Raw genomic sequence first — 27,382 nt, 5'->3', positions numbered from 1 at the left:
GCTACCCTTCAGCAGTAGCGGGGTGAATAATAAACATGTAAACTCAAAAATTGAAAAATCCTACCAGACTTACAAAAAACATATAACTTTAATGTAATATAATAATTTCCAAATTATTTGAAATCAATCTAATTTAAATTTAAATCTAAACAAAATAATAATAATATTCTTGAATTTAAGCTTCTGCAATCTATAAGTTTAATGAAAAGATTTTTCAGGAGAAATCACATTATAGTATTTTGTCGACCCCTTTACTATAATATGATTTTCGCCAAAAAATCTTGGCATTAAATAATAATATTATTAATCTCAATGACTTCTTACCACACAATCAATTAATAATATTAATACTAGCATTTGCACCTAATGTTGCAAAGGAAACACCGTAAGGCATAGTGTGTGGAAGAATATTGAAATGTGAATGGGCTTTTGTGGGCTTTTTTGAAAGCAAGGGTCGATGATTCTGAGTTTTAATTTGAGGAAGCCATGCCGAAAATCGTTTTTGGGGGTTAAAGTGGTTACGAAATGGAATGCAAGTAGGCATAAATATCCGTTGAACTTGTTTAGAGACCTTTGTTTGTATTTGGTAAAAATTGCGTAGTTGAATGTGAAGGTAAACAAATGAATTCACGTGCAACCGGGTATCCATATTGATTTAGATAGGGTTATTTAAGAAATCATTATTCAAACAGGAAATTAAATTAATATGAAGATATATTGAAAACATGTATTATATTCATTAAAATCAATTGATTTTGTTAACAAAATATGTTAAAACCCATTGACAATGAATTGGTTGTGAAGACATAAACTATCAAAATGGTATTTGATCTTGAAACTTCCTTTTTTAAGTTTCAAATGGAAAATACAAATAGTGAATTGTAACAAAAGAGGTTCGAGAAGCAATATAATATTCTAAAGAGCATTGTGCTTGTCATTCCATATTTGAAGTTGTATCAAAACATGTCGGAGGCATCGAAGACCTGAAGAAGCAGTAATGGACCTGCAAAATATTTATTTTGTTAGAATTAGTAATATGTAAATCAGTGGTGGAAATTTATTAGTAATACTTTGCAGGTGAGTTGTGTTAAAATGAATTTGGAACGAATGGAAATGAAATTACCTTTGCCATCGGGATTTATATATTGTTAGTGGAAGATGCATGGTGAATAATGGCATACTGAATACCATTGGAGATTTATGCGTAGTTGGAGACGCATATTTTTTGCTTGCCATTCTACTTGTAGTTGCTTAGGTATGTTATTTCTGAGTCTATATGTCCTGTTGCAAAACAAAGAAAATGTTAGAATGAGATGTATAGATAATATAAAGACATTCTAATATTTGCTTAGTGGAAGATGCATGGTGAATAATGGCATACTGAACACCATTGGAGATTTATGCGTAGTTGGAGACGCATATTTTTTGCTTTCCATTCTACTTCTAGTTGCTTAGGTATGCTATTTTTGAGTCCATATGTCCTATTGCAAAACAAAGAAAATGTTAGAATGAGATGTATAGAAAATATAAAGACATTCTAATATTTTCTTAATTATTAATGTTGATTAAATTTTGTTGTTGTTGAAATATATGAAAAGTATGTTATGAAATAGAATGAGCTAAATAAATGGAGGAAACCTTTTCGTGATGTTAAAATATGGGTTGGAGCAGATTATCTGGAGGCGGAATTGAACAAAGAATTTCTTCTACGTGTTTTCTGCGAGCAATGTTTTTGTTGTCCTTCATTTTACTGTAACGATCGAAACTGAATGCGGAGCTAATCCAGAGATCTTGTAGAGAAGGTACTCTTGAAATTGTTGTGAATGTGAGACCTTGACGTTCTGTTTCTCCTTTCTTTATGGGGTAATGTAAAAGAGTAGTTCTTATGGAAGAGTTCAGATATTTCTTAGGTCAATTTATAAAATTTCATAAGACCAACGAGGAGAGTAAAATCTTCAATTGCACCTGAACATGCGTAGAACTGTCAACAAAGGAATGCCTCATAGGGTTGACCTAAATTTGAAAGGATCTCAATGAACCCAGCCAAATGACTATGGAAGTACAATCTTCAAATGCAGACTCTGCCAAGATGTGAGTCATCTAATGACTGGCTGCACAAGAAAGGTACAGCAAGTGGAAGGACATTCAGAGCCATAATAGATCTTCCATAGATGGCCTGCTGTGGGATCCAAAAAGTTGAGAGGACGAAAATAAGACCCGGTTAGTTTAGAAGACAACCAAAAGGAAAGGAACCAAAATTATAGAAACAACAGCTACAGAGAAGGCCCATGAGGAAGGAAGAAAACTCCTACAGACTCTCGAGTCTCAGCACAGGAGAAGACCACAATTGAGATCAGGAACCAGGAGAAGAAAACCAACCACAGCCGAATTTGTGAAAAAATGAAATGAAGAAGACCACAGAACATCAAGATCCCTTTGCCAAATCCTCGACAGTGAAAAGTGGATACAAAAATCGATTCAAACAAGGAGCAAAAGCAATGTCTGGTTGGTGGTTTTGTTTTAGCAGAGTAGACAGCGTCCTCTAACAACTAAATTGCCAATCAAACAGGAATAAAGTTTAAATAATCAAGAAAGCATAAGATCCCTTTTCCAAATCCTCGACAATGGAAAGTGGATACAAAAATCAATTCAAACAAGGAGAAAAAAGCAAGTGGAAGGACATTCAGAGCCATAATAGATCTCTAAATCTTCAATTGCACCTGAACATGCGTAGAACTGTCAACAAAGGTATGCCTCATAGGGTTGACCTAAATTTGAAAGGATCTCAATGAACCCAGCCAGATGACTATGGAAGTACAATCTTCAAATGCAGACTCTGCCAAGATGCAGGCCATCTAATGACTACCTGCACAAGAAAGGTACAACAAGTGGAAGGACATTCAAAGCCATAATAGATCTTCCATAGATGGCCTGTTGTGGGATCCAAAAAGTTGAGAGGACGAAAATAAGACCCGGTTAGTTTAGAAGACAACCAAAAGGAAAGGAACCAAAATTATAGAAACAACAGCTACAGAGAAGGCCCATGAAGAAGGAAGAAAACTCCTACAGACTCTCGAGTCTCAGCACAGGAGAAGACCACAATTGAGATCAAGAACCAGGAGAAGAAAACCAACCACAGCCGAATTTGTGAAAAAATGAAATGAAGAAGACCACAGAACATCAAGATCCCTTTGCCAAATCCTCGACAGTGGAAAGTGGATACAAAAATCGATTCAAACAAGGAGCAAAAAGCAATGTCTGGTTGGTGGTTTTGTTTTAGCAGAATAGACAGCATCCTCTAACAGCAGTAAAGTTAAATTGCCAATCAAACAGGAATAAAGTTTAAATAATCAAGAAAGCATATATATAACTGAATCAATTCAATTGGGAATTAATTTTGAATCAAAATTATAAGACTATGTATCTGTTGTGGCTAATGTACAATTGATGGCAAAGGATTTTCTATCATGGTCCATGGATGAAATACTACATTGGTTAAGTTAGAATTATTCCCCTTCAGTACAAAGTATAGACCAGAGATTTAAAATACAATTTAAAAACCTACATATTAGAGTGTTAAGATACAATGTTAACCCCATTAAGTGTGAAAGGCCACGTCCCCAAATTTTCCCAACTAGTACTGATAACTCCCAACCTTTTTAGAGAACGTAAAGCATCAATTCTTTTTGTTGGGGAAAGAAGCTACCCAATTTTCTTTTTGTTGGGGACAGAAACTACCCAATTTTTGCCCTTGCATGGGAGTGGGGATGTGTTGCATGAAGGATTCTCAAGTAGAAACCAGACAAGAATGCATGAAAATCAACCCTAGGCTAGTTGTGGTAAACTCTCACCAGTTCACAACTAACCTTAGAAGAGGATCTTATCATGATACTAAATGAAGGATTATGCTTTTAAAAAATCTTAAGTAGCTATGAAAAAGATTAATGAGAACACATTTCTACTTTATTCTTCTAAAAATCCTTATCAGGCTAAGCGAATATACTTCTAATTTATGCATTTCAATCAACCATCAACCGACATTACCCTCGAACATATCCCAACTCAATGTGGTGTCCACTGAATGTGCTTTGGCAATGCCAATTCTCCAGCCAATCAAGGATGACATCATGAAATTCCAATGTAACATTTGGGATAGAAGCAAGCCACCGAATCATGATAAATCAATGTGCAAATCTAAGTTGTTGTAGAAACTCATGCAGATGTATAGTAGACAATATTTTCCAGTGCCATTTGCTTCAAATAGGACCCTTAGAAGCATAAACAATATGAAATTTATTTGTTGTTCAGCATAGGCTCCCTTGTTTTAGTTTTCCTTTTCTAATCTTTGAACTTGACAATAAGATACAAACCAATTATTGCATTATTCATCATTATTTCTGACTATCGTGGCAACAGAACGAATCACTGACAGAAGTTTGAATTTAGAGAAACCATCTGAACAAATCATTGAAAACAAGTCTCAGCACAGGAGAAGACCACAATTGAGATCAGGAACCAGGAGAAGAAAACCAACCACAGCCGAATTTGGGAAAAAATGAAATGAAGAAGACCACAGAGCATCAAGATCCCTTTGCCAAATCCTCGACAGTGAAAAGTGGATACAAAAATCGATTCAAACAAGGAGCAAAAAGCAATGTCTGGTTGGTGGTTTTGTTTTAGCAGAATAGACAGCATCCTCTAACAGTAGTAAAGTTAAATTGCCAATCAAACAGGAATAAAGTTTAAATAATCAAGAAAGCATAAGATCCCTTTGCCAAATCCTCGACAATGGAAAGTGGATACAAAAATCGATTCAAACAAGGAGAAAAAAGCAATGTCTGGTTGGTGGTTTTGTTTTAGCAGAATAGACAACATCCTCTAACAGCAGTAAAGATAAATTGCCAATCAAACAGGAATAAAGTTTAAATAATCAAGAAAGCATATATATAACTGAATCAATTCAATTGGGAATTAATTTTGAATCAAAATTATAAGACTCTGTATCTGCTCTGTGGCTAATGTACAATTCATGGCAGAGTGGACATTCTCTAACAAGGTGGGGACTCTACTGAGCATTCATGTGTAATATCCATCTGATGCTGGGAAAACTTTTCCAAAAAAGGCACTCTTGGAAACCTGGAAACTATTCAGAATGAAAACATAGTACAAATTCATGCAGCTTTCTGGCCCACAGGCATACAATCTAGGGCCAATCAAGACTTTTAATAGCCTGGATAAATGAAAAGCAAGATTCCTGAGCTATATAATAATAAATGCAGAATACAATTATGTTGTTGCCCTTTTAGAAAATGTCATATCAGTCGTCATTAAAGTGGGGCTATGCTCCTGAGGGTCAGAGACAAAAAGCTTGTGTGAGCTTGAAATCTCCCCCATTTTGTTGAACTGGAAATACATATCTTGACTTTCTTCACTGTCCATGTTTTAACATGATTTGACCATAGGATGGTCTGTGTCAACAAGTACCTACAGATTAGAGTGTTAAGGCAGGGGATCTAATATACATAATGCATATAAAAGAAGGAACTGTTTGGTCTGGCTCAGATTATTGCTGAAACCGATTTCATGACCCAAAAAGTATCTAAACAATTCTGAGTTTTTAAACAATTCACACTCAGTGGAAATGACAAAAAGGGTTTCTGTAATGAAAGTACACTCAGTGGAAGTATAAAACGGATAAAACTTGCAGGAAATAGATGTTACAAGTGGCTCAAGAGGATTTCAATTTTTTGGATTCGGTTGGTTAGCACCTAATTCAACTATGAACGTATGAGAGATACTTACAATGAAATTATGCTTAATGGTTCAATGCCTCACGCATGTACCCTTTACTATTGGTTGGTACCCCTTGCAAGATTCAAGTAATTTTTTACCAATGTTTATCTCAGGTATTATAGACCAACGAGGAGAGTAAAATCTTCAATTGCACCTAAACATGCGTAGAACTGTCAACAAAGGTATGCCTCATAGGGTTGACCTAGATTTGAAAGGATCTCAATGAACCCAGCGAGATGACTATGGAAGTACAATCTTCAAATGCAAACTCTGCCAAGATGCAGGCCGTCTAATGACAGGCTGCACAAAAAAGGTATAGCAAGTGGAAGGACATTCAGAGCCATAATAGATCTTCCATAGATGGCCTGCTGTGGGATCCAAAAAGTTGAGAGGACGAAAATAAGACCCGGTTAGATTAGAAGACAACCAAAAGGAAACGAACCAAAATTATAGAAACAACAGATACATAGAAGGCCCATGAACAAGGAAGAAAATTCCTACAGACTCTCGAGTCTCAGCACCGAAGAAGACCACATTTGAGAACAGGAATGCTTCTTGAGGTTGGTTTGCAGCTCTAAAAGGGGCATTGTCTCAGATTATGGACTTGGGAGGTGATTTGCTACTTTTGATGCAAAAAATGAAACATACACAGTCGTTAAGCAAATAGTAAATGTAATATGCAACCATTGATCTATGCACAGTAATGAACCAAAGTTCATGAGACAAAACTTAACACGTATTGCACATATAGCAACAGTTTTACACACCCATTCTATCTATGAGCAAGATATCCAGAGGTATCTCTCACATGAGACAGTGAAGTAACAGGGATTTCAGATAACAGTAGTTTAAAAAATCGATTATGCACATGAGCAAAATATCCAGAGGAACCTCTCACATGAGATAATAATAATGCATACCTGAAAAATCTTGTAGGGATTTCTCCTTACACAGAGTAGAATCAATCCTCCATACACCTGCAGGTTTTCACGAACAGCAACAGTGACCCAAATATATATAAAACCTCATAACTACCACCATAATAGGCAGAGGGCGAGGGCAAAACGATCTGCAGGAAAAACGGCCTACGCGGCCCTCATGCAGCGAAGAAAGTCTCCTCGTCCTCTGCGGCCCTCGTCGAAACCCTTCTCCCTTCTCTGCAGGTCTGCCACCCTCCTCTGCAGCAACTCCGCTGCGCCATCCTCAACACCCCCGCCCTCCTCTGCATCAAACGCGGATATCCGCGGGCAGGACGGGTTTAGTGAGGTCGTTAGGGTAAAGTTTGGTACGTAACAGAAACCAATTTATTAACTAAAACCGATTTATTAACGTATTAGTTACTAGCAATTGTCCCAAAAGGTACAAAGAGAGGCCGATAGGATTATTAAATTGGAATTGTTGAATTTTTCTAGAAGAGTTAATTGGTTTGTGGAAAACCTTGTTTTCTTGGAGTGGATCATTGTGCAATTACTTTTCTTTAGATGTTTTGTTTATATCTATATTACAAGGAACACATTGAATGTCTTATTTCATTTCTGTTATCCTTACTAATATCCTTTCCGTGCTTTTTCTTGATCAATTTGATGAAATATTCCATTATCCTTTGGTAACGCTGGCTGGCTAGCTGGACCATGTAACTCTCGCATTTTAATGCAGTGAACGATCTTCGAATCCCCTGGAACTTCATTACTTTGCTCATGATTTACGACCAACCTTGGAACTTCATTACTTTGCTCATGATTTACGATCAACTTTCATCGAATAAAATTATGAAATATTGCGTTTTCTTTTAACAAGGTGGAAAAACCTATCATAATTCAGTTGTCAAACCAGCAGTGAGGACAACTATCTTTGGCTGTTAACAGTTAATGCATCGCTCTTATTCAAGGAAAACCACGCCCCAACTGGAATAACCTGCTGGTGGTCAGTAAGGGGGCAGAGTTTCACACCTGCCAGATGTCTCTGGGTCTTGGGCCTTAGACAAGCAGAAACAGTATTAGGGCATTGAAACATTGTTATGACAGCAATGTGAAACATTTCTTTTTTATCAAACAAAAAAGCAATGAACCTCTTGAAACAAATTGAACATCTTTTATAGTTGAAGGAAAAAGTGAGATTGTTGATATTAACCTCTTCAAAAAAAATGAACCTCTTTTATAGTTTAAGGAAAGAGTGAGATTGCTGATATTAAGTAGTTCACAGTGTTTTTCTTACATCTTAAGTTATTATAACAATATTTATTAATATATCAAAGCTCAACATGGTATTTACATAGATCTGAACCACCAGCCAGCTCATAGTTATACTCAAGAGTGTTTCTCTGGGGCTGTAAGCCATTACAATAATATTCATCAAGATATCAAAGCTGAAGATTTGAACCTGGATGAGAAAGATAACAATCATTTCACCCAACCACCGGTCAGCCTACAATTATACTTGAACACATTATAACAAAAATCATCAAAATATCAAAACTCAACCTGTCATTGGTGGAGACTTAAACCTAGATGGAAAAGATAACAATGATAACAATCATTCCACCAAATTAAATAACCACAATCAAGAAAATCCAAAATATTGTTAATCATTGTATCAAATAAAACTCTGATGAATAGATAAATTGGCTCTGGCCCACATTTAAGTCAACTTTATAATAAAACAAAGATGCTTCAAAGCTCAACATGTCTTTGGTAAAGATTTAAATCCACATGGAAAGATAACAATCATTCCATCCAATTAAATAACCGCAAATATGTAAATTTAATCAGCCTTACATGATTTATTCGATGGATATAACTGTTAACTTAATGTGGATATAACTGTTAAGGCGTTTCGAACACAGGCCAATGGAATCTTCTGTGTAGTGTCGTCTTTAGTTAGTAGTCGGTCATTTTCGTGGATAAAGCGAACGCACCACCCAGGTATTGTGGTGGTGGTGGGTGCTGCGTAGTAGTAGCGTTATATGCGGCGTCTATGGCTTTTGAAAAATGCACGACTTTACACATTTGAGATGCTGAAAGGTAAGGCTGTCCCCTATCCAACCAGAAACAAATGCATGTGTCATCTATGATTAAAGTTTTTGTCTCATCCTTTGTCCAGTTCACAAATATTTTGTCCATATCCATCCTGGCCCATCTCCTTTCCTGCTTCAGAATCCCACATATACATTTCACTTAATTTGGGAGTTTGTTTTTTAAGAAAAGACTCACTCTCTGCCCACAGGATAACAAATATGAGAAAAATAACAAATATTTCTCTTTTTCAATTGGGTACAAACATCAACATGGATGGAAAAAGGAGAAAAATTGTCTATTAGCATTAATGTTGTTTTTCACTTTAATGTTGTTTTTCACTGTTTTGGTGTATTGCTATGTAAACCTTACAATGTAATCTCTGTTCAAATCATATTGTAATTGATATTTATGTGACGTAAGAAGTTTTCATTTGTGCTTGCAAGTAGGATTTAAAGATCATAATAATAGTAGTTGTTAGGTTATAGTGGTAGTAGTTGAAATTAACTCCATGTCACCAAAAAGCAAGAAGTAAGAGACCAACAGATTCTTCTCAATAAAAACCAAAAACATCATCTTTTTCTTATTATATTCCATCACATTATTTAGTGTAATATTTTATGGTTATTGTTCATGTAATGTTACGAGTTATCTTTTTCTTATTCTTCTTATTATTATTCATACATTTGATGTTATAAGTAATCTTGGAATATTTCTATGTTGAGATTTTTGTCCTGACGTTGAACCACACTGGTTGGTTCGAAACGCGTCGACAAAAGATTGATTATGTGATTTTGCCGAAGATTATCTTGACAATGTTATGGATCACAGAAGTCTAAATTCCTTAATCACCTTCTTCTCAATGAATTGTATTTTCCTAATAAAACCATCGTTTTATATTCACCAGGCCAATATGAAACATCATACATTGTAACAAAGAGGTAACAAGAAGGTGGATGATGATATTAAGCATCAATTTTCATTAAAGCTCTGAGCTTCGCTGGCTTGGAGAGTAAATTGAAAAAGTTTCTCATCTCTGTGAAATACCATTATTACACCTCAAAATAGATTTAACAATGCCACATTAAAAATGCTCTGAACATAGACCGAAAAAGCTAAAACCTCTCTGACACACGTAGGTAGGCAGAGCAGGCTTCCCTAGTGACAATGAAAAACACAAGTGCCTAATAAACAGACAGTGCTCTGTGTTTCCCAAGTCTAGAATCAAACATAGGTACCTAAAAAACAGAGAGTTATAGCTCTGTGTTTCTCTTGCCCTATATCAAAAACATCGTCTACAAATTATTAGGTTGATTTTATAATTAGGAGGCTTTCCCCCTTGAACAGTATGGGTATTAATCTTCCTGAGGTGTAGGCAGGGGAGAACACTTGTGGTATTAGTAATGGGAGTTTGATCTTGTCCAGTAATGGCAGATGCAATAATCTGGTTGTTGATCTGCAGTTTTTGGCAAGCTAAGTGGTTTCAGTTTGATAGACACCTCAGTGATCCTGTTTAGAAGCCCAGTTTGTATATGTAATCTTATATAGTGTTTTTTCATTTTAAATTACCCATCCATCTATTGCAGGCTCTAGGCCCATCATTTACCAGCCAACTTTAGGAGGCTTTCCCCCTTGAACAGTACGGGTATTAATCTTCCTGAGGTGTAGGCAGGGGAAGACAGCTGTGGTATAGTAATGGGAGTTTGATCCTGTCCAGTCATGGCAGATGCAATAATCTGGTTGTTGATCTGTAGTTTTTGGCAAGCTAAGTGATTTCAGTGTGATAGACACCTCAGTTATCCTGTTTAGAAGCTCAGTTTGTATATTTAATCTTATATAGTGTTTTTTCATTGTAAAATTACCCATTCATCTATTGCAGGCTCTAGGTCCATCATTTCCCCGCTAAGCTTTAGGAGGCTTTCCCCTTGAATAGTATGGGTATTAATCTTCCTGAGGTGTAGGCAGGGGAGGACAGCTTTGGTATTAGTATTGTGAGTTATTCCTGTCCAGTAATGGCAGATGCAATAATCTGGTTCTTGATCTGCAGTAATTGGCAAGCTAAGTGGTTTCAGTGTGATAGACACCTCAGTTATCCTGTTTAGAAGCCCAGGTTGTATATGTAATCTTATATAGTGTTTTTCATTGTCACATTTTTTGATCTTCATCTCAGATAATGAAGGCATCCCTATCTCCTGATTCATAAAAATGTGCAAAATTGTATGCACAGAATTCCAAATTTTGAGGGATCCATACTCGGTTTCCCTTACGGTGCTAATTTACTCATTTGTTGTTGCAGGTTGACTGTTGGTCAGGAGACTGCAGCTTTTCTGGCTTCATGCGAAATACCGTTGAATGCTTGGGAAGAGTCAGGTCGTGCAAATAATTCAGAGAGTTTTAGTCTGAAGGAGCATGGAGGCGTTACATATGTTGCCTTCCCATCATTTCTCAGAATTGAAAGTTTCATCGATGGAGAGGGGACTATAGAAACAAACAACCAGGTATTCTCAGATTGCCTCAAGGGTTACGATGATAAACAGCCCAAGTCCATCAGGGAGCTCTTAAGTTGTTCCTGGATATTATGGAGAAAACAAATTTCCAAGCAAAGGTAAAGTGATTTATCTAAATGCACCTGTCAAAAGTAAACTCGATTTCACAACAAGAGGGTTTACTTCTGTTATTATAGATGAAATTATTGAAATTCAAAGGGAAAAGTAACATTGTGTTGATGTATTCCAGATCGATCAGTTACAGGCTTCTACTGACTCCAGACAAAGAAAACTCAAATCCATTATATTTGTGGGTCATTCCTTGGGAGGGGTAGTTGCAACTTGCAACCTTGGCTACACTGTGGTTCCTGGAAAAGAGGATAAGGCAAATCTCTTCCTTTTGTATCACATTTGGTTGCCCTCTGGTCGGAGATGAAAGACTTGTTGAAGCAGTTGGCCGTGAGAATTGGGGAGGCAACTTTTTTCATGTGGTTTCCAAGCATGACATTGTTCCTCGGATGCTCCTTGCACCGATTGAGGCAATTTCTGCACCTTTGACTGCTATTTTTCCCTATTGGCATGGCAAAGTTCCATATTCTTTTATTCAAGACGCTTGCCGGATTCTTCTTAATAATGTCCTGCAGTATACTCCAAGCTATGTGTTTGATTCTCAAAAGTGGTCGGACAGGATCACACAGAGAAGCCCATATAGACCTGTTGGCACTTACATGTTCTGCTCAAGCCGTGGTGCAGCTTGTATTGAGAATTCTGACACCGTTTTGAAGATGCTTCATTTGACAATGCAGAGCCATGAAAAGCCCTGGGATACTACAGAGGAGGACTGTTTTTCAGAGCATATAATGTATGCTTCAGTTTTGAAACATGTCATAGAAAACTCCAAAAATGGGAGAAAATTTGCATTTAATCCTGATTCAGAATTATCTTACGACATGGGAATTTCAGTGCAGTTAGAAGCTACTGCTGTTGGAGCTCAGGTAATACTCGATACTTTTCTTAAAATAACATCTAAATAACAGAGACAGAAACTCTAATGTTTAAGTTTTTCATCTAGTTTTTACATTGATAAATACTGGTAAAATATTTTGAAAAATATTGGTAAAATATATTGAAAATAAGTATATTACGGTTAGTTTAAAGTGAACTGCAAATTATAAAATCAACTTGATAATAAAAACAGAAACAGAAAATCATTCTGTAAATTTGAAACCAGAGTTATTAAACACTTTGATTATGAGAAAAGGTTGTTCCAGTGTAAATAGATATAAGTAAAGATAGATATTTATGCCATTGCATGCATAGGATCAAACCTACTCTTCATATTTTGTTATTTACGTACCGGTGTATGTAATTATTTAGGTTTCTATTCAACTGAAAAGATGTTCGACTGTGTTTTCTGATCTATATAAAATTTCCTTAATTTAATGAAAGATAAAAAGCTGGGATGATATAACAGACTGAATGAAAATGCCACAATACTCTTAATTTATACCTTAACCTGTTAGTGAATCCTGATTCTTGGTGTATACACGGTGGATGATGAACAATAGAGAGTCTATTCTCGCTGTGTGTTTGGAAATAGAACCATGAAAGAAACAGCATAGTCACTGCATTGGTGCTTTGAGGAATCAGATTAAATTAATACATTATATAATTTATTTCAGTATAGGTAAAGAAGCATCTGAGACAATAAAGCTTATGTAGTCACCAGTACCACTGATACTATGAACAAAATTGGTCCAAAAACCATGGACAGGAACAATACAAAGAAACACAGGCACGGCATTTGCGCTTGACAAATCAGATTAAATTATTACATCGTATTGTTTATTTCAATATCGGTAAAAGAGGAATCCGAGACACAGTACACCCCTTGTAGCCACAGCTGATACTATGAACAAAATTTGTCCGAAAACCTTGTACAGATTATTTGATCTTTGAAGTGATTGCACAGATATGCTAGAGCTACTAAACACACTGAAGCATAATGCTTATCACGTTGGGAAAAAATGTGTTAGCTACTGAATTAGCTACCCAGTAGCTTATCACGTTGGGAAAAAATGTGTTAGCTACTGAATTAGGTATAATATTTTGGCAATATATATGATATGAGTTCAGAGGATTGCATTCCTTTCCCAACCGTGTCAACCCATACCAGAATATGCACAAACAACAGAATGGCTGACACCTGGATCAAGAGTTCTTGATCACAAGACAAATTCTCAGTAAATAAATTATATAAGCCCGAAAACACTGGGACAATCCTTGCCTTCTGAAATAAATGGCACGGACCTAAACAAACCAAATTAATAATTAACACTCTTCTGCATCTGATTTTAGGGTAATTTCATGACCCAGTGGTGACTATGAAACAAGGCCTAAAAGTCGAATAATTAGAATTTAGAGATATAAAACATGGTAACTGTAGAGGGCAAGGAGCAAAACCCGCATGCTGGATACTATAAATTTTTATGCAATGGCAGCTGATGATGTTAGCACCAATTATGGTGATAAGGAGAGGGACTGGATTTAGGAGAAGGGAGAGCCAGAGCAGATATTGAAATAAGAGAGCATTAAAGTTTATAATTGACAGCAATAGGGTTTGTGGTTTAGGTGTAGATGTTGGGTTTTCTGTACCTGTTGGATCAGTTATTCTCTCCATCTCCTGCTGAAGATGTTGCGGAGCCGGCTTCCTGCGAGTCTTTGAAGAATCTTCTTGGCACCTGCAACCTCCATCTCTGCGAGCTTTTGCAGATGTTGACATGCTCCAGCTGTGGCAATCTTCTTCCGCAGATGTTGACATGCTCCAGCTGTGGCAATCTTCTTCCTGCAAGTTTTGCTGGTTGAGAGAGCCAACAATGCAGAAAGGGGGAACTTTTTAGCCAGAGTTTGGTTTCTGGGATCCAGCAATTGCACCAGACGGGCCACGCTCTTGTCATCCTTGATGAATTCCTTCCTGTTGGTCTGCACAACAAGCAATGCAGAAAGTGCCTGAGCAGCCGCCTCCTGAGATGTGCTTGGCTTGGCTTCCAACATCTTCACCAGAGGGGGAATACACCCTGCTTCACCCAATGCCTTCTTGGTTTCATTGCTGAATGAAAGATTGCAGATAGAGGAAGCAGCCAGTTGCTGGACAGTCGAATGCCCATTTTTCAGAATAGAAGCCAACTGCTTCAGAAACCCTGAAGAAGAAACCAAGGCTTTAGCAGTGCTGACAGAAGCAGAAAGACTATTTATCGCTCTGATGACGAGCTCCTGCGATTTGGGCGTAGTGGGTTCTTCTAAAAGACGTAACAAGGTTTGAATTCCGCCTTCTTTGGCAATCAACTGACGCATTTTCTCATCTTGGGAAGCCATTGCATGCAGGCACTCTATTGCATTTTCTTGCGCAGACGGCATACCAGATTGAGCAAAACAGTAATCGCCTCTTCTTCCGCCAGCGGCCACATTCCTCAGCGCCCCTACAGCCATGGCCTGTGCAACCGGGGTTCCCGATTTGCAAATATGAATCAGCACTGAAACCCCACCATTAGCCGCAATTCCCCAAGCATTTTCTGCATTGCTCGTCAGCACTCCAATGGCCGCCGCAGCCTTTTCTTTACACAACGAGCTCCCGGTTCCAGGAGCCGAACCAATGGACCTAAAGCGCCCTCCCCAGGGACGCTGTAAACAGGGTATACTGAAAGAACCAATGGCTAGGTCGTGCACAACAGATTGCAGCATTGTAGACGAAAAGCTTAGGAAGGCCTATCGGCTTAATTATTAATTAGCATACCGTTGATTTCTCTTCAATCGTTTAACATTACATCTAATGACTACGATGACTACTATTAACACACGGAGGCATTTTGGGGTTCATTTCAAAAAAACACCTCACGGCGTAAGAATACATTCTCTTATAGTTACGGGGTTTTGGGGTTCATTTCAAAGGAAAACCCCTCACGGCGTAACAATACATTCTCGCAATAAATTACATTCTAATCCTAATAAAATACAAATTTTATATACATGAACATAATTCACGACAAATATTTGAATGTAATCAATCCAAATCTATCCTTAATTTGACAATAAAACATATTAAAAGACATTAAATAAATTACTTGATAAATTTTACGAAAATTAGGATTCACATGGTTGCAAGAGAGATATAGAGATGTCGCAAGCTGAAAGTCTTGTACATTAAAATTTCGCTAATCTCTTTAACTTGGATCGTGGAGACACTGAAGCAGAAACCAAGTATGCCAGAAACATCACGACTCTCTTTAAGTTGGAATATGTAGAGAAAACGACTGAGAAAACGAACTCAGCCAGAAACATTAATTCAAACCATGCCGATCGACCTTTGGAAAAAGGTGAATCAGATACAAACCCAGCCAAAAACATCAATTCAGAGCATGCCGACCTTTAAGAAAAGCGGAAGTTTAACAGTCCGGGCGTGATGAGGAGGGTCTCCCCCATGCCGCCTCGAACTGCCGAACGAAGTCGTCGCTTAGCAGACCTTCCTCATTCACCACAGCCGACCATGTTCTGAAGAAACTCAGGTACTCTTGCAGGGTCCTCGTCTCTTCGATCTCCAATTCAATGACCGATTCTCCTCCCGCGGCAGGATGAGAAGGGAAAGGAAAGGGCAGAGTCCTGTACTCTTCGGATACCCATCTCCCGCACGGGTCGAAGAAGGGCAGAATACGCTCAAAGAACCGCTCGAACACTTCGTCCACCGCCGGATTGACGGACGGTTTTGTGTACACCCACACCGCAATCACTCCCCCGGGCTTCCTCAGAACGCGCTTTACTTGCGCGTAAAATGCGTTCAGATCGAACCAGTGGACCGCGGCGGCCACCGTCACGAGATCCACCGAACTTTCAGGGCCGACAATCGAATCAAGTGCGTCGTCCGTCAGCAGGGGCGGCGTGAGGACGTACCTTATGTTGGGCCTCCTCTCCGCCTGCTGCAGCTGCTCCTTGCTTATGTCTGTGGCTATTACCCGCTCGTAATATTCGCTAATCTGCAGCCAAAAAAAAAATTAATTATAAACAGCCGCGATGATCATCTGGGTTTCGTTATGCATGTGAAGGCAGAGACTGACTTGAAGAGCAGCTTGTCCATTCCCTGTGCCGACGTCCCACGCAAGTTGGTGTTTGGGCGTGAGAGAGGAGAGCAACGAGAAAAGCCGAGGCGGATACCGAGGCCTCGCGTTCACATAATCCTTGGCCACGCTCCCGAACACAAACGCTCTTTCTGCTGCCATTCTTTCGGGAAAATAAGAAGAAGAGCAGAAACAAATTCTCAAATTTATTCCGGAAAACTAACTCCAATCCCAAGGATTAACCAATTGTAGAGTCGGGTCAAGGTTGATTTTGTCGTCGCCGTTTTCGGATAATTAAAATTATATTTTTACATCAATAAATTAAGACAAACAAGTTTTTCCATTAAATTAAGTCCATTGTTAAGGGATTATTAAAGTTTACGGGGAGTGGTTTATATGTTTTATATATAATGAGGTATAATGACGTGTTTTGAAGGATTATTATATATTTTTGGTGATTTTTTTTATGTGGTGGGAAAATTTATCATAATTTAATTGTCAAATTAGAATTGAGGAGAGTCATTTTTTATTGTTAATGGCGAATGAAGGCTGACACATCACTGTTATTCAAGGAAAACCCCTCCACCTATAATAACCTTATCCGTTTGTCTATTCTAACATCCTCCATCGCATCATTGCTATATTTGATTCAATTTCAATTTAGCTGGCTGTATAGATACATCTATATAGTTTTTCTTTTTGAAATTTGGTGATGCTTCTCTTAAATAGACACTTCGCATATATATTCCCTAAATTCTGCTTTATATATGATAGCATATGTCCCATGTCAGCCTGTTTTTTGGAGAATCTTTAGACCAAACATCTTGGATCATGGCTTCACATGCCACCTTTATGTATCTCATGAAGGCTTTTATATTATCTTAATATAAATGATACACTGCTTTTTTTTTCTAAAAAAAAAAAAAACCTTATCCATTTGTAGAGCTATTAACCAAGCAAAAACGATTTTAGAACATACTCCAATGCCCAATATGATATTTATTTTCTATTTAGTTTTTAATGTTTCTAAACATTTGACACACACTTCATCACAAAGAAGTGCCTCTCAAATTTTTAAAAAGATTAAAAGAATACAAATAAAAATATCATATTTTTAAATATTTTTATAACTATCAATAAAAATCAAATAATATGACCTTGGAAGAGCGCGATTTCTCTCTGGCGATGGTGAAACCCCCGAGCCCTTGACTGCGCTCGGCAGCTCCGCTGCTGGGTCGCAGCTCCCGCTGCGAGCCTCCTGCTCCGCTTGCTCCTCCCTCCCTGGGCCTTCCGCCCCGTCTCCCGCTGCTGCTCGTGCTGAGGCCGAGGGCAGCCTGCTGCTCCCTCTGCTGGGCCTCTTGCCTCTTCCCTTCTCCTGCGAATCGCCTCCGGCATGATGGGATCTCCTGATACAGGTCAGGCCGACATGGAGAAATCTTTTGCATCACTTATCCCAGAGAACAATCCAGAAGGGATCCGACCCACGGCTTCAAAATTTATCAAGAAGCTTGATGAAATACCGGAGATCCCTCTCCCCCCAACCCTCCCAAGGAGATCCGCTGTTGCCTTGGCAGAACGAGGACTAGTTGGGCAGTTCACGGGGTTATGGCCGTCCTCCCGAACTGTCCAACGATGGGTGGAAAGAAATTGGAACGCTATGGTTCAGGGGAAAATTGCGATAAGATTCTGTGGAAGAGGCTTCTTCACCTTCCTCTTCGAAACTGTGGAGGACCGCAACCTAATCTTTAGGAATGGACCATACTTCATGGACACCAGAGGCCTTTACCTCAACCGCTGGACCCCGGACTTCGACCCAGAAATGGATGTCCCCAATGCAGTCCCGGTTTGGGTTCGCCTTCCGCATCTGCCGCTTCACTGCTGGGCTGATGAATCAGTTAGAGCAATCGGAAACGGAATAGGGAAATATGTGGACAGAGCGGAGCCAAAAGAGAATATGCACGCCTGTGCGAGGATCTGCGTGGAAGTGGATTTGGGCAAAGGATTACCAGAAGCTGTCAAGCTCAGAGTTGATCAGTGGACACACATACAGCAAGTGGATTACGAGCAACTTCCCTTCAAATGCAAGGTATGTCACGAATATGGTCATTTTGCTAATAGGTGCTCTAAAGCTAGAACAGAAGTCAATGCCAGCTCTGAACCCCCAGAGGAAACATGGGAAGTAGTAAAAAAAAAAAAGAAATCAAACCCTCCCCCTGAACCAGAGGTGCCCCACACTGATATCCCTCCCATCTCCGCCGTCCCATCAAGCATGGATCATTCCATTCCCTCATCCTCCAACCCTTTCGAAACCCTAGCCTCAGAAGAACCCTCATCCCCCCTCCATCCCCCAAGGGCAACAGAACCCCCCCCTCCTCCCCCCTCCAGGCTTCCCCCCCTCGCACAGTGGAAAGGATCCTAACAAGGAACAAAACAAAGGAAAATATTACAGCCACGGATCCACCAAGGAAAGTGGGAAGGAAATCGAATAAGGAAATAAGAGATGAGAATGCAGCAAAAGAGATGACCACAGGAACACAGCAACCAATAGACACATATCTTGACAAGAACAAGGGAAGCGGCGAAAAAACGAAGGAGAAAATCGGGCCTCACAACAAAATAGGTAAATGATGATTTTGGTCTCTTGGAACTGTAGGGGGATGGGCTCCTCCCTAAAATTAAACGCAGTCCGTGATCTCATGAACTCAGAACAACCAGACTTCCTCCTACTCCAGGAGACCAAAATTAGTGAACAAGAATTCCAAATCAGCACCTCAAAGTTTAGAAGGTATTCAGGAACAGCCGTGAGTGCAATAGGAGCATCAGGAGGCATAGGTGTATTATGGAAGAAAAGCAAATGGAATCTCATAAACAGCAATCCAAACAGGTGGTGGATTAGAATCGACATGCAAAGTCTAGATCTGAGGGAGGAATACACAATCTACAATGTATATGCACCACCCCACTTTAGGGACAAAGCCACTTGTTGGGAATCATTGAAAGCAGATATAGAGGCCTTACAAGGAAGGAAGATCTTTCTTGGAGGAGATTTGAATCTAATCAGGAACGCAGAAGAAAAGCTTGGAGGGAAGTACTTCACAGATCCATTTAGAGACAAATTGGAGGACATCATACAAGCTCACAAATTTATAGACATCCCCCCTCAAAATGGTCGCTTCACATGGTCTAACAAAAGGATAGGCAGAAACAATATCAAAGAAAGACTTGACCGAATTCTTGTTCAGGAGAGTGCAGCAATCAGCTTTCACAGGGTCCACAGTTCAATCCTACTGGGCTTCACTTCTGATCATAGACCTGTAGCGCTGCACTTGGAAAAAGAGGAGAATTTGGGCCCCCTCCCATTCAAATATAACAAGACCTGGGATGCCATCGAGGACTTCAAATCTCTGATCAAGGAGACATGGAGGATAGAGATAACAGGCTCACCGCATTATGTCTGGGAATCAAAGATCAAACACCTAAGGATCGCCATAAAAAATTGGGCAAAAAACCACGCAAACGAGGAGAGGAGGACAAAAACCGAGTTGCAAAGAAGCTTGGAGGAATGGAATCAGGAAAGGGAGACAGTTCAAGAAACAGAAGAAGATCAAAAGGTAGAAGCGGAGATGCACAAAGCTTTATACAACCAGCATCGAAAAGAGGAGGAAGAGCTCAGGCAAAAGTCTAGATGTCTCTGGATCAAGTCGGGGGACAAAAATACCTCTTTCTTTCACAACTGCCTCAAGTTAAGGAGAGCTGGAAATAATATAGGTAAGATAAGGTTTAATGAGAAAGATTTAACAGAGAGTGAGGAAATCAAGGAGGCCGCGACAAATCACTTTCAATCCCTGCTCTCAGCTGACCCTCAGTACAAAGAAAACCCGGACTTCATCAACATTATTGAAAGAAAGGTTACTGAAGTTCAAAACAGCAATCTGGATAAAGAAATCACTATAGAAGAGGTGGAGTGGTCCATCAACAGCATGCCCCTGGACAAAGCTCCAGGCCCGGACGGCTTCACGGTAAGCTTCTACAAAACCCATTGGGATATTATCAAAAAAGATTTCCTCAGAATGGTGAGAAACTTCCACCTCAAAAGCAAATTGGGAAGTAGTGTTAAATCTTCGTTCCTAGCCCTCATCCCAAAGGATCCAAGCCCCCAATCTTTTGATAGGTTCAGACCCATCTCCCTTTGCAATGTGTCTTATAAAATTATCTCAAAAATCCTAGCTAATAGGCTGAAACAAATTCTCCCTTCTATCATTTCTGACAATCAAGGTGGGTTCCTTCCCAAGAGGCACATAACCGATAATGTAATTATGATTCAAGAAGCAATTCACAGCAGTATAGCTAGAAACGAGAAAGGAATGATAATCAAGTTGGACATGGCTAGTGCCTTTGACAGGGTAAATCACGCCTTCCTGGAGACTGTGCTTGCAAAGTTTGGGGTTTCAAGGAATTTCATCAATAAGGTCATGGAATGTGTCTCTCAGAATTGGACAGCTCCGCTCATCAATGGGAGGCCTTGCAGAGCCTTCATAAGCACCCGTGGATTGAGGCAAGGTTGCCCCCTATCCCCCTTTCTCTATATTATAATGGCGGAAACTCTAAGCTTGCATTTAGAAAACAAGAGAAGGCTGAAGGAAATCACTGGAGTGGATATAATCAGAGGAGCTAAAGGGATCAATCACTCCCTATTTGCAGACGACACTCTGCTAATAGGTGGAGCTTCAAGCCTTATGGCAAGGAGATTCAAGGCCATCCTTGATCTCTTCCTTCAAGCATCGGGGGGAAAACTAAACAACAACAAATGCAAAATATATACCTGGAATGTTCCAAGACATATAACTCAAAGGATTGCTATGATTCTGGAAATTCCAGGCCAATCTAGTTGGTCTCACTTCATGTATCTAGGACTCCCGCTGGCCAAAGAATCAATCAAACACGAAGTATGGGTTAATTTGATCGAGAAGCTTAGAGGCAAACTTCAAAGTTGGGGGATGCACTGGCTCAATCTAGCAGGAAGAACAATCCTTATCACGTCCATCTTATCTGCCCTCCCTATTTATCAATTCGCCATAACGCTCGCCCCCTCAAGTATCCATAAACACATGGAGCTCATCCTTAGAAGCTTTCTCTGGAAGGGTGGAAAGCAAGAAACGAAGAAATTCAGTCTTGTAAAATGGGAAAAGGTCATCCTCCCCATAGAAAAAGGCGGGCTAGGAATTAAAGTGCCCAGATTGGCAAACTTGGCAATGGGATTCAAGTTAATATGGAGAATTCTAACTGAGAAAGACTCCTGGTGGGCAGAGGTCTTGAAAAAAAAATACCTAAGTGGAAGCAACAGCAATATCCTCTCCGACACAATCACAGAAAGACAATGCACCCCGGTCTGGAAGCTGATCAAAAAATCTTTAACTCTCCTCAAATCTCATATCTCCAAAGCCCTAGGCAATGGGAAGCAAACCAGCATATGGAAAGACAAAATAATGGGACAGGAAGCCAAGGAAAAGCTTCCCCATCTGAGGCCGCTGCAGCAGTGGATGTCTGATAAAAATCTCACAACTCTCTTTGACATTTCAAATTGGGACCATGACAGCTGGAAAGGCTGGAAAATCAGGCATCTTCCTGATGGACTAAAGGAGCAATGGAACAACCTTAAACTCTCATTAGCAGGAGCAGCTCCCACAAGCAAGGGGAAAGAGGACAGTTTCATATGGGATCCAAATGGAGGCACCTACTCGGTTAGGGAAGGTTACAAAGCGCTCCAAAAACAAGCTGCATTGAATAATTGGCAATATCACAAGAACGCTTGGAAAATCGAAAGTATCCCGAAGATAAAACTCTTCAATTGGACCTTGCTTCATGGCAAGCTCCTAACAGCTAAGAATTTGAGAAAAAAGGGGATCTAGGGGCCTTCCATCTGTGTTATGTGCAGGAAAGAGGAAGAAAGCCTCAATCACCTCTTCATAGAATGCCCAATAGCATCGACATGCTGGAAGCTCATAACCAGCCCTCTAGAGACAGGGGAGGTTCCCAACCAGGTCTCTCTCCTTCAGAAAGGCTGGGGGAAACTCTCTCCCTTTCCAACCAAAGACACAACCCTCGCCAAGAGACTCTGGTCCAGCATTCCCTCCAACCTCTGCTGGCAGATATGGCTCGCCAGAAACGCAAGCATCTTCAAAGACAAAAAACCTAGGATCTCAAATATCCTGGCCAAAACTGTTGCGCTTATAGCTGAGACTATTGAAGCCAACGGGATTCAACAAGCTGACCCGGAATACTCAACTGAGCAAGTGAAAGCATGGGTTCAAAGATTCAACTGCAAGCCAAATCCAAAATTCAAGACAATCAAGGGATCTGGACAGAGTGAATGGAAGATCAGAGGGTCAAAAGAGGAAGTTAACAACTGGATCCAAAGGCAAAAAAGGCACACACTACACTTCGACGGGGCCTCAAAGAACAATCCAGGCATAGCTGGAGCAGGGGGAGTTTTAAAGGACCCCCAAGGAAAAACGATGGTTACATATGAATGGAGCTTGGGGACTTTGTCAAACAACAAAGCAGAAGCATATAGCCTCCTTTTGGGGATCTCCATAGCGCGGAGGAGGGGAATTCATGACCTTCTAGTGATGGGAGACTCAGCAATCCTAATAGCAGCCTTAAACAAGGGGAACAACTTCAACCAATGTGCCCTGAACAGAACAAAAGACAGAATCTTTGAACAGGCCAGGGGCATGAACAACGTGACTTATAAACACGTCCTCAGAATACATAATAAGACAGCTGACGAGCTGGCCAACAAGGCCATCAAAAGACCCACGGGCCAGGTGAGGGAGAATGAGGAAATATATGATCATGATATCCCATAGATATATCTTAATCCCAATGCATCTGACTGTTAGTCACCTCAGGCATCTAACTCGAGACAACAGGCCAGCGAAAAATAGATCTTCTGCTCTACAAATCGATCTCGACTGCCAAAAAGGAGGGTACAGGACAGGGAATCGGCCTCAGGACCTGAACATGCAAGAAAACAACAGCATTTCTCTTCGACACTCTCCCGGAATCAAAGGAAGGCGTGATCATGCCCATACTTGTTACAGAATACAAGGACGGTCACAGAGCACCTCAGATCACTCGAGGACAGATATGATCAGTCACTCCGCCTCCATTCATGAGTGGGAGATCGCCCGTTGCATCCTTTTTAAACTCATCAAGAACCCAAAGGCCCTCACTACTCATCAAAACCATAGCGCGCGCAGGAGAGCCCTTCTGGATCGGAGGCAGTGCCAAGGTGGTCTTTTCTGCAGTAACAAGGCTAGCACCGGAGACCAAATACACTCTGAGATTCTCTTAGTGAACGGCAATAGCTGGCTTTCCTTTGCGCACAGTGGCACCAGGCATCGAGCGCAAGCAAACTCCACGAGGGCGGACTTACCAGATCTCCATCTGAGCTGGGTAAACAATCTTCCATTTATCTGTGTTCTTTTCAATACTAACAGTTGGTTCTGTGCTCCCAGCACTGCTCTCAATCATCAACAGGGCACTCACCTCAACTCTGCCTCACCAAAGCAATCCGGCTACACAAGCGGCAAGCCTCATAACTCCTCAGCATCTGACAAAGCCTTCACCGCTCCCAGCAAGATGGCTGACCAGAACAATCAGCAAGCTAACCAGCAGCAGCCAAGGAACCCGATGGATAACATATTTAACAACAGAGATTGCCATATGTGCAAGGCACATGTCATTATGATCAATGCTCTGAAGAAGCAGGTGAAAGAACTCACTGAGGACTTTCACGCGGACAGAAACTCGAAGAGAAAGAAGCTGGAGAAGAGGAAAAAAGAAATCGAAGACCTTAAGGATCGCTGCATCCACATGGAGGCAGTCATTGACCACCTCCGCACCTTAACTGAAAGCCAGCAAGGAGAAGCTTCAACAAGAGTGAGCAAGAGGGAACCTCTCCAGGATGACTCGGTTACCCAACATTCCCCCTAACTCATGCAGTGTAGTTATAAATGGATAGGAGGATCCTTTGTAAGGCATTATAGCCGTTTAAATTCAGTATTAAGTGTAGTTAAGAAGAGCTTCGAGAACTATGGGTCTGCGAGCCCAATTTTGAATCTCAGCTCTTGGAATCTTCCTCTTATTGTAATAGTTTTCGAATCGCAAGTTTTATAATACACAAGTAGACGACTTTGTTAAAAATAAATAAAAATAAAAATCAAATAATATTAACAAATATTTAAATAATTTGTATCTATATTATAAATTTGTTTTCTAATTTTTTTTATTAATATAAATATAATGATAATTAAATTTTAAATTAGCAAATACTATAGAGTAACTAGTACTAGCGATTTAATTTAAATATAATAATGTTGCAATTTGATGAATGGATTATATATATATTCTAGTTTTATAAAATATATTATACGGTTAATATATATTTAAGCTATAATTGTTTTATATTTAGATTTAATTTAAAATGATTAAATTTAAAAATATAATTTAAATTTGAAAATTTGAAAATTATTTTTATAAATTTTAAAAAATCAAGATACAAAGTATTTAATCATTATATATAATACATGCTCAATGTTATTTTCAATGAATTACGTAAAAGTTAAAAATGAAAAAAAAAGGAGTTTGATTCTTCTGGACGCGGGGTAGATTGGAATTTAAAATGGATCGAGTATTTGCAAATTATATGAGTAATTTAAACATTTGATTTTTTAACTTTTTATGAAAATTAAATTATATTTGGAAAGTGGAAAACTCTTTAATCTTTATCTCTTGGAATATAATGTGTAAATTATACCAGTAGTTTGAATATTTGATTTTTTGAAATTTTTATGATTTTATTTTCTAGTTAGTTTTCAACAATTAGCTTGTTGTTTTCTAATTAATTTTGCCCAAAATATGATTTTATGTTTTTCAATTAAGATGAATTAAAATATTTTTTATACTAAATAATTATTCTAAAATTAATAATGACCTTCAAAATGGTTCATAACATAATGCTTTTATAAGACAATTTTTCTTCTAAGCAAAAACTATAGATAAAAGATGGATTTACTTAATGTATAATTAAGAGCAAGAATTAAATGTGCTAAGCAATCAAAAGTTATCCATTAACTTTAATTACTATGTTTAAAATAAAATTTATTTCCATAGAACAAACTATTAAACTACTATATTTCCATGTAACTTAATTAATATTTTACTTTTTCTATTTAAACATCAAATTAAAAAAAAACAAAAAAAAAAAAAAATTAATATCAAGTAAATGAAAAAACCAAAGGCTGGCACATATAATAAATAATAAAATTATTTTTTTAATTAATTTAATATAGAAATATATAAATTATTAATTATTTTTTGAAAAAAAAAAATTATCAATATATGCACAATGTTTTTCTTATCCATCTTTATTTTTTATCTAAAACTAACATGATGATTATTTTGAACGGAAAATAATAAGGCTATATATATTCTTTATTTAAGATATTTGATTGTAATATAACAATGAGTTTGTAAATGTTTCATTAGAAATAACAATTTATAATTTTTTGTTATTTGCTATAAGCATGGTGTATAAGCATGGTGTAATGTATTGATCAAAAATTTATGGCACTTATTTATAGTTAAACATTATAAATTTATTTTTTGTTATTTTTTATTATTGTTTGAATTTATTTATTTGTAAAGTGATTGGTTGAGGTTTTATTATTGGTTATTTAGTAACTTTTATATCTAGATATAAGTCTTCCAGATTAATCAAATTGTTAGGATTTGGTCCACATTTTGAACCAACTAATGTGGTTCATCCTCAGGACAAAGTGAGAAATCAAACCATTTGTAGGAATAAATAGTATGGATGCATCATTGCCCAGAATTAGCCAATACAAATTAGAGGTTGGTAAATTAATTACTAAAAATTAGCCGTTGATAAATTAGTTAAAAAAAATTATTTAAAAATTGGTGGTAGAGAGATATTGGTTAAAAACTAGCTATAAAGGGAATAATTTAATATAAAATATTTTTTACAAATTTATTGACTTATATAAAATAATTTTTAATAATATCACTTTATAAAATATTATTTGAAAGTGGGGTATCTAAATTCTCTATCTTAATTACTAATTTTTTGTTAATTTTATTTTTTGAAAATGACTTTTTTTTTTTTTTTTTTTTTTTTTTTTTTTCCGAAGGTGGCAAAACCTATCAAACTCAGGTGTCAAACCAACAGTGAGGACAGCCATCTCTGGCTGCTATCCGCGAATGTCGGTTTGACTCATCACTGTTATCAAGGAAAACCACGCCACCTGTAATAACCCGCTGGTGGTCCGTAAGAGAGCAGGCTTTCACTTCTGCCAGATGCCTCTGGGTCTTGGGCCGTTATTATTATATTAAAAACATATTTTAATAAATTTAATTATAATCAATTTTATATATTAATAAAAATAAAACACACACAAATATTATATTTCTTAATTTTTGGTGATGACATTTCACGATATAATATTTTATTAGTCATTTTATTTTTGTAATGAAATTTTTGTGTTTGTAATTTTTTTCATTTAATTAAACTATATTTAAACTAAGAAGTAAGTAATAACTACTATATATATATTCAATTGTGTGTTTAAAATACATAATATAGTTATAACCCTTGTTATATTCAATTGTGTGTTTAAAATACATAATTATTAGTTAGGCCGATAGGCCTTCCCTTTGAAAGAGACTTTCGTCGTCCCTTTGTTCCTCATGCTGACACCTGGCGGAATGGGCAATTTGCTTCGTATTTGTTCAAGCATGATTATCAGGCTGACACCTGGCGGAGTGGTTTCTGCAGCCGATTTTACAGTCAGTTGTTACCCATTTTACTCCTGAGTTCCAGTACACCACTTGGGTGCAGCACAATCCCAAGTCCAGGTGCATGCACCTGTCTGCACAAACTCACTCCTCCCTCTGCATTCGA

General features: G+C 38.4%; 2 protein-coding genes and 1 pseudogene across 3 annotated transcripts; 1 reads left to right on the top strand and 2 right to left on the bottom strand.

Moving 5' to 3' along the window:
* Positions 1–813: 813 nt before the first annotated feature.
* Positions 814–15,253, bottom strand: LOC149155504 (uncharacterized). Its single transcript, XM_089445654.1, has 3 exons — positions 13,946–15,253; positions 1,124–1,281; positions 814–1,003 (listed from the first exon to the last, which is right to left on the bottom strand). The coding sequence occupies exon 1, from the start codon at positions 15,029–15,031 to the stop codon at positions 13,958–13,960; it is 1,074 nt and encodes a 357-aa protein (XP_089301780.1). The 5' UTR covers positions 15,032–15,253; the 3' UTR covers positions 814–1,003; positions 1,124–1,281; positions 13,946–13,957.
* Positions 15,254–15,550: 297 nt separating this feature from the next.
* LOC149155503 (uncharacterized) lies at positions 15,551–16,612 on the bottom strand (annotated as a pseudogene). The gene is made up of 2 exons (XR_016263661.1): positions 16,399–16,612; positions 15,551–16,317 (listed from the first exon to the last, which is right to left on the bottom strand). The product of XR_016263661.1 is annotated as an uncharacterized LOC149155503 (transcript).
* Positions 16,613–17,794: 1,182 nt separating this feature from the next.
* LOC149155502 (uncharacterized) lies at positions 17,795–23,267 on the top strand. The gene is made up of 3 exons (XM_089444442.1): positions 17,795–18,484; positions 19,131–22,189; positions 22,334–23,267. Exons 1-3 carry the CDS (start codon positions 17,795–17,797, stop codon positions 23,265–23,267), a joined length of 4,683 nt encoding a protein of 1,560 aa, XP_089300568.1.
* The last annotated feature ends 4,115 nt before the right edge of the window (positions 23,268–27,382 follow it).

The sequence above is a fragment of the Pinus tabuliformis genome, chromosome 9 (genome assembly GCF_031772625.1).
Source record: "Pinus tabuliformis cultivar Carrire ecotype Pingquan chromosome 9, CPIR1, whole genome shotgun sequence".
Classification (NCBI taxonomy): Eukaryota; Viridiplantae; Streptophyta; class Pinopsida; order Pinales; family Pinaceae; genus Pinus; species Pinus tabuliformis.
The sequence above is the reverse complement of the archived record's forward strand: the minus strand, read 5'-3'. Positions and strand labels throughout refer to the sequence as shown.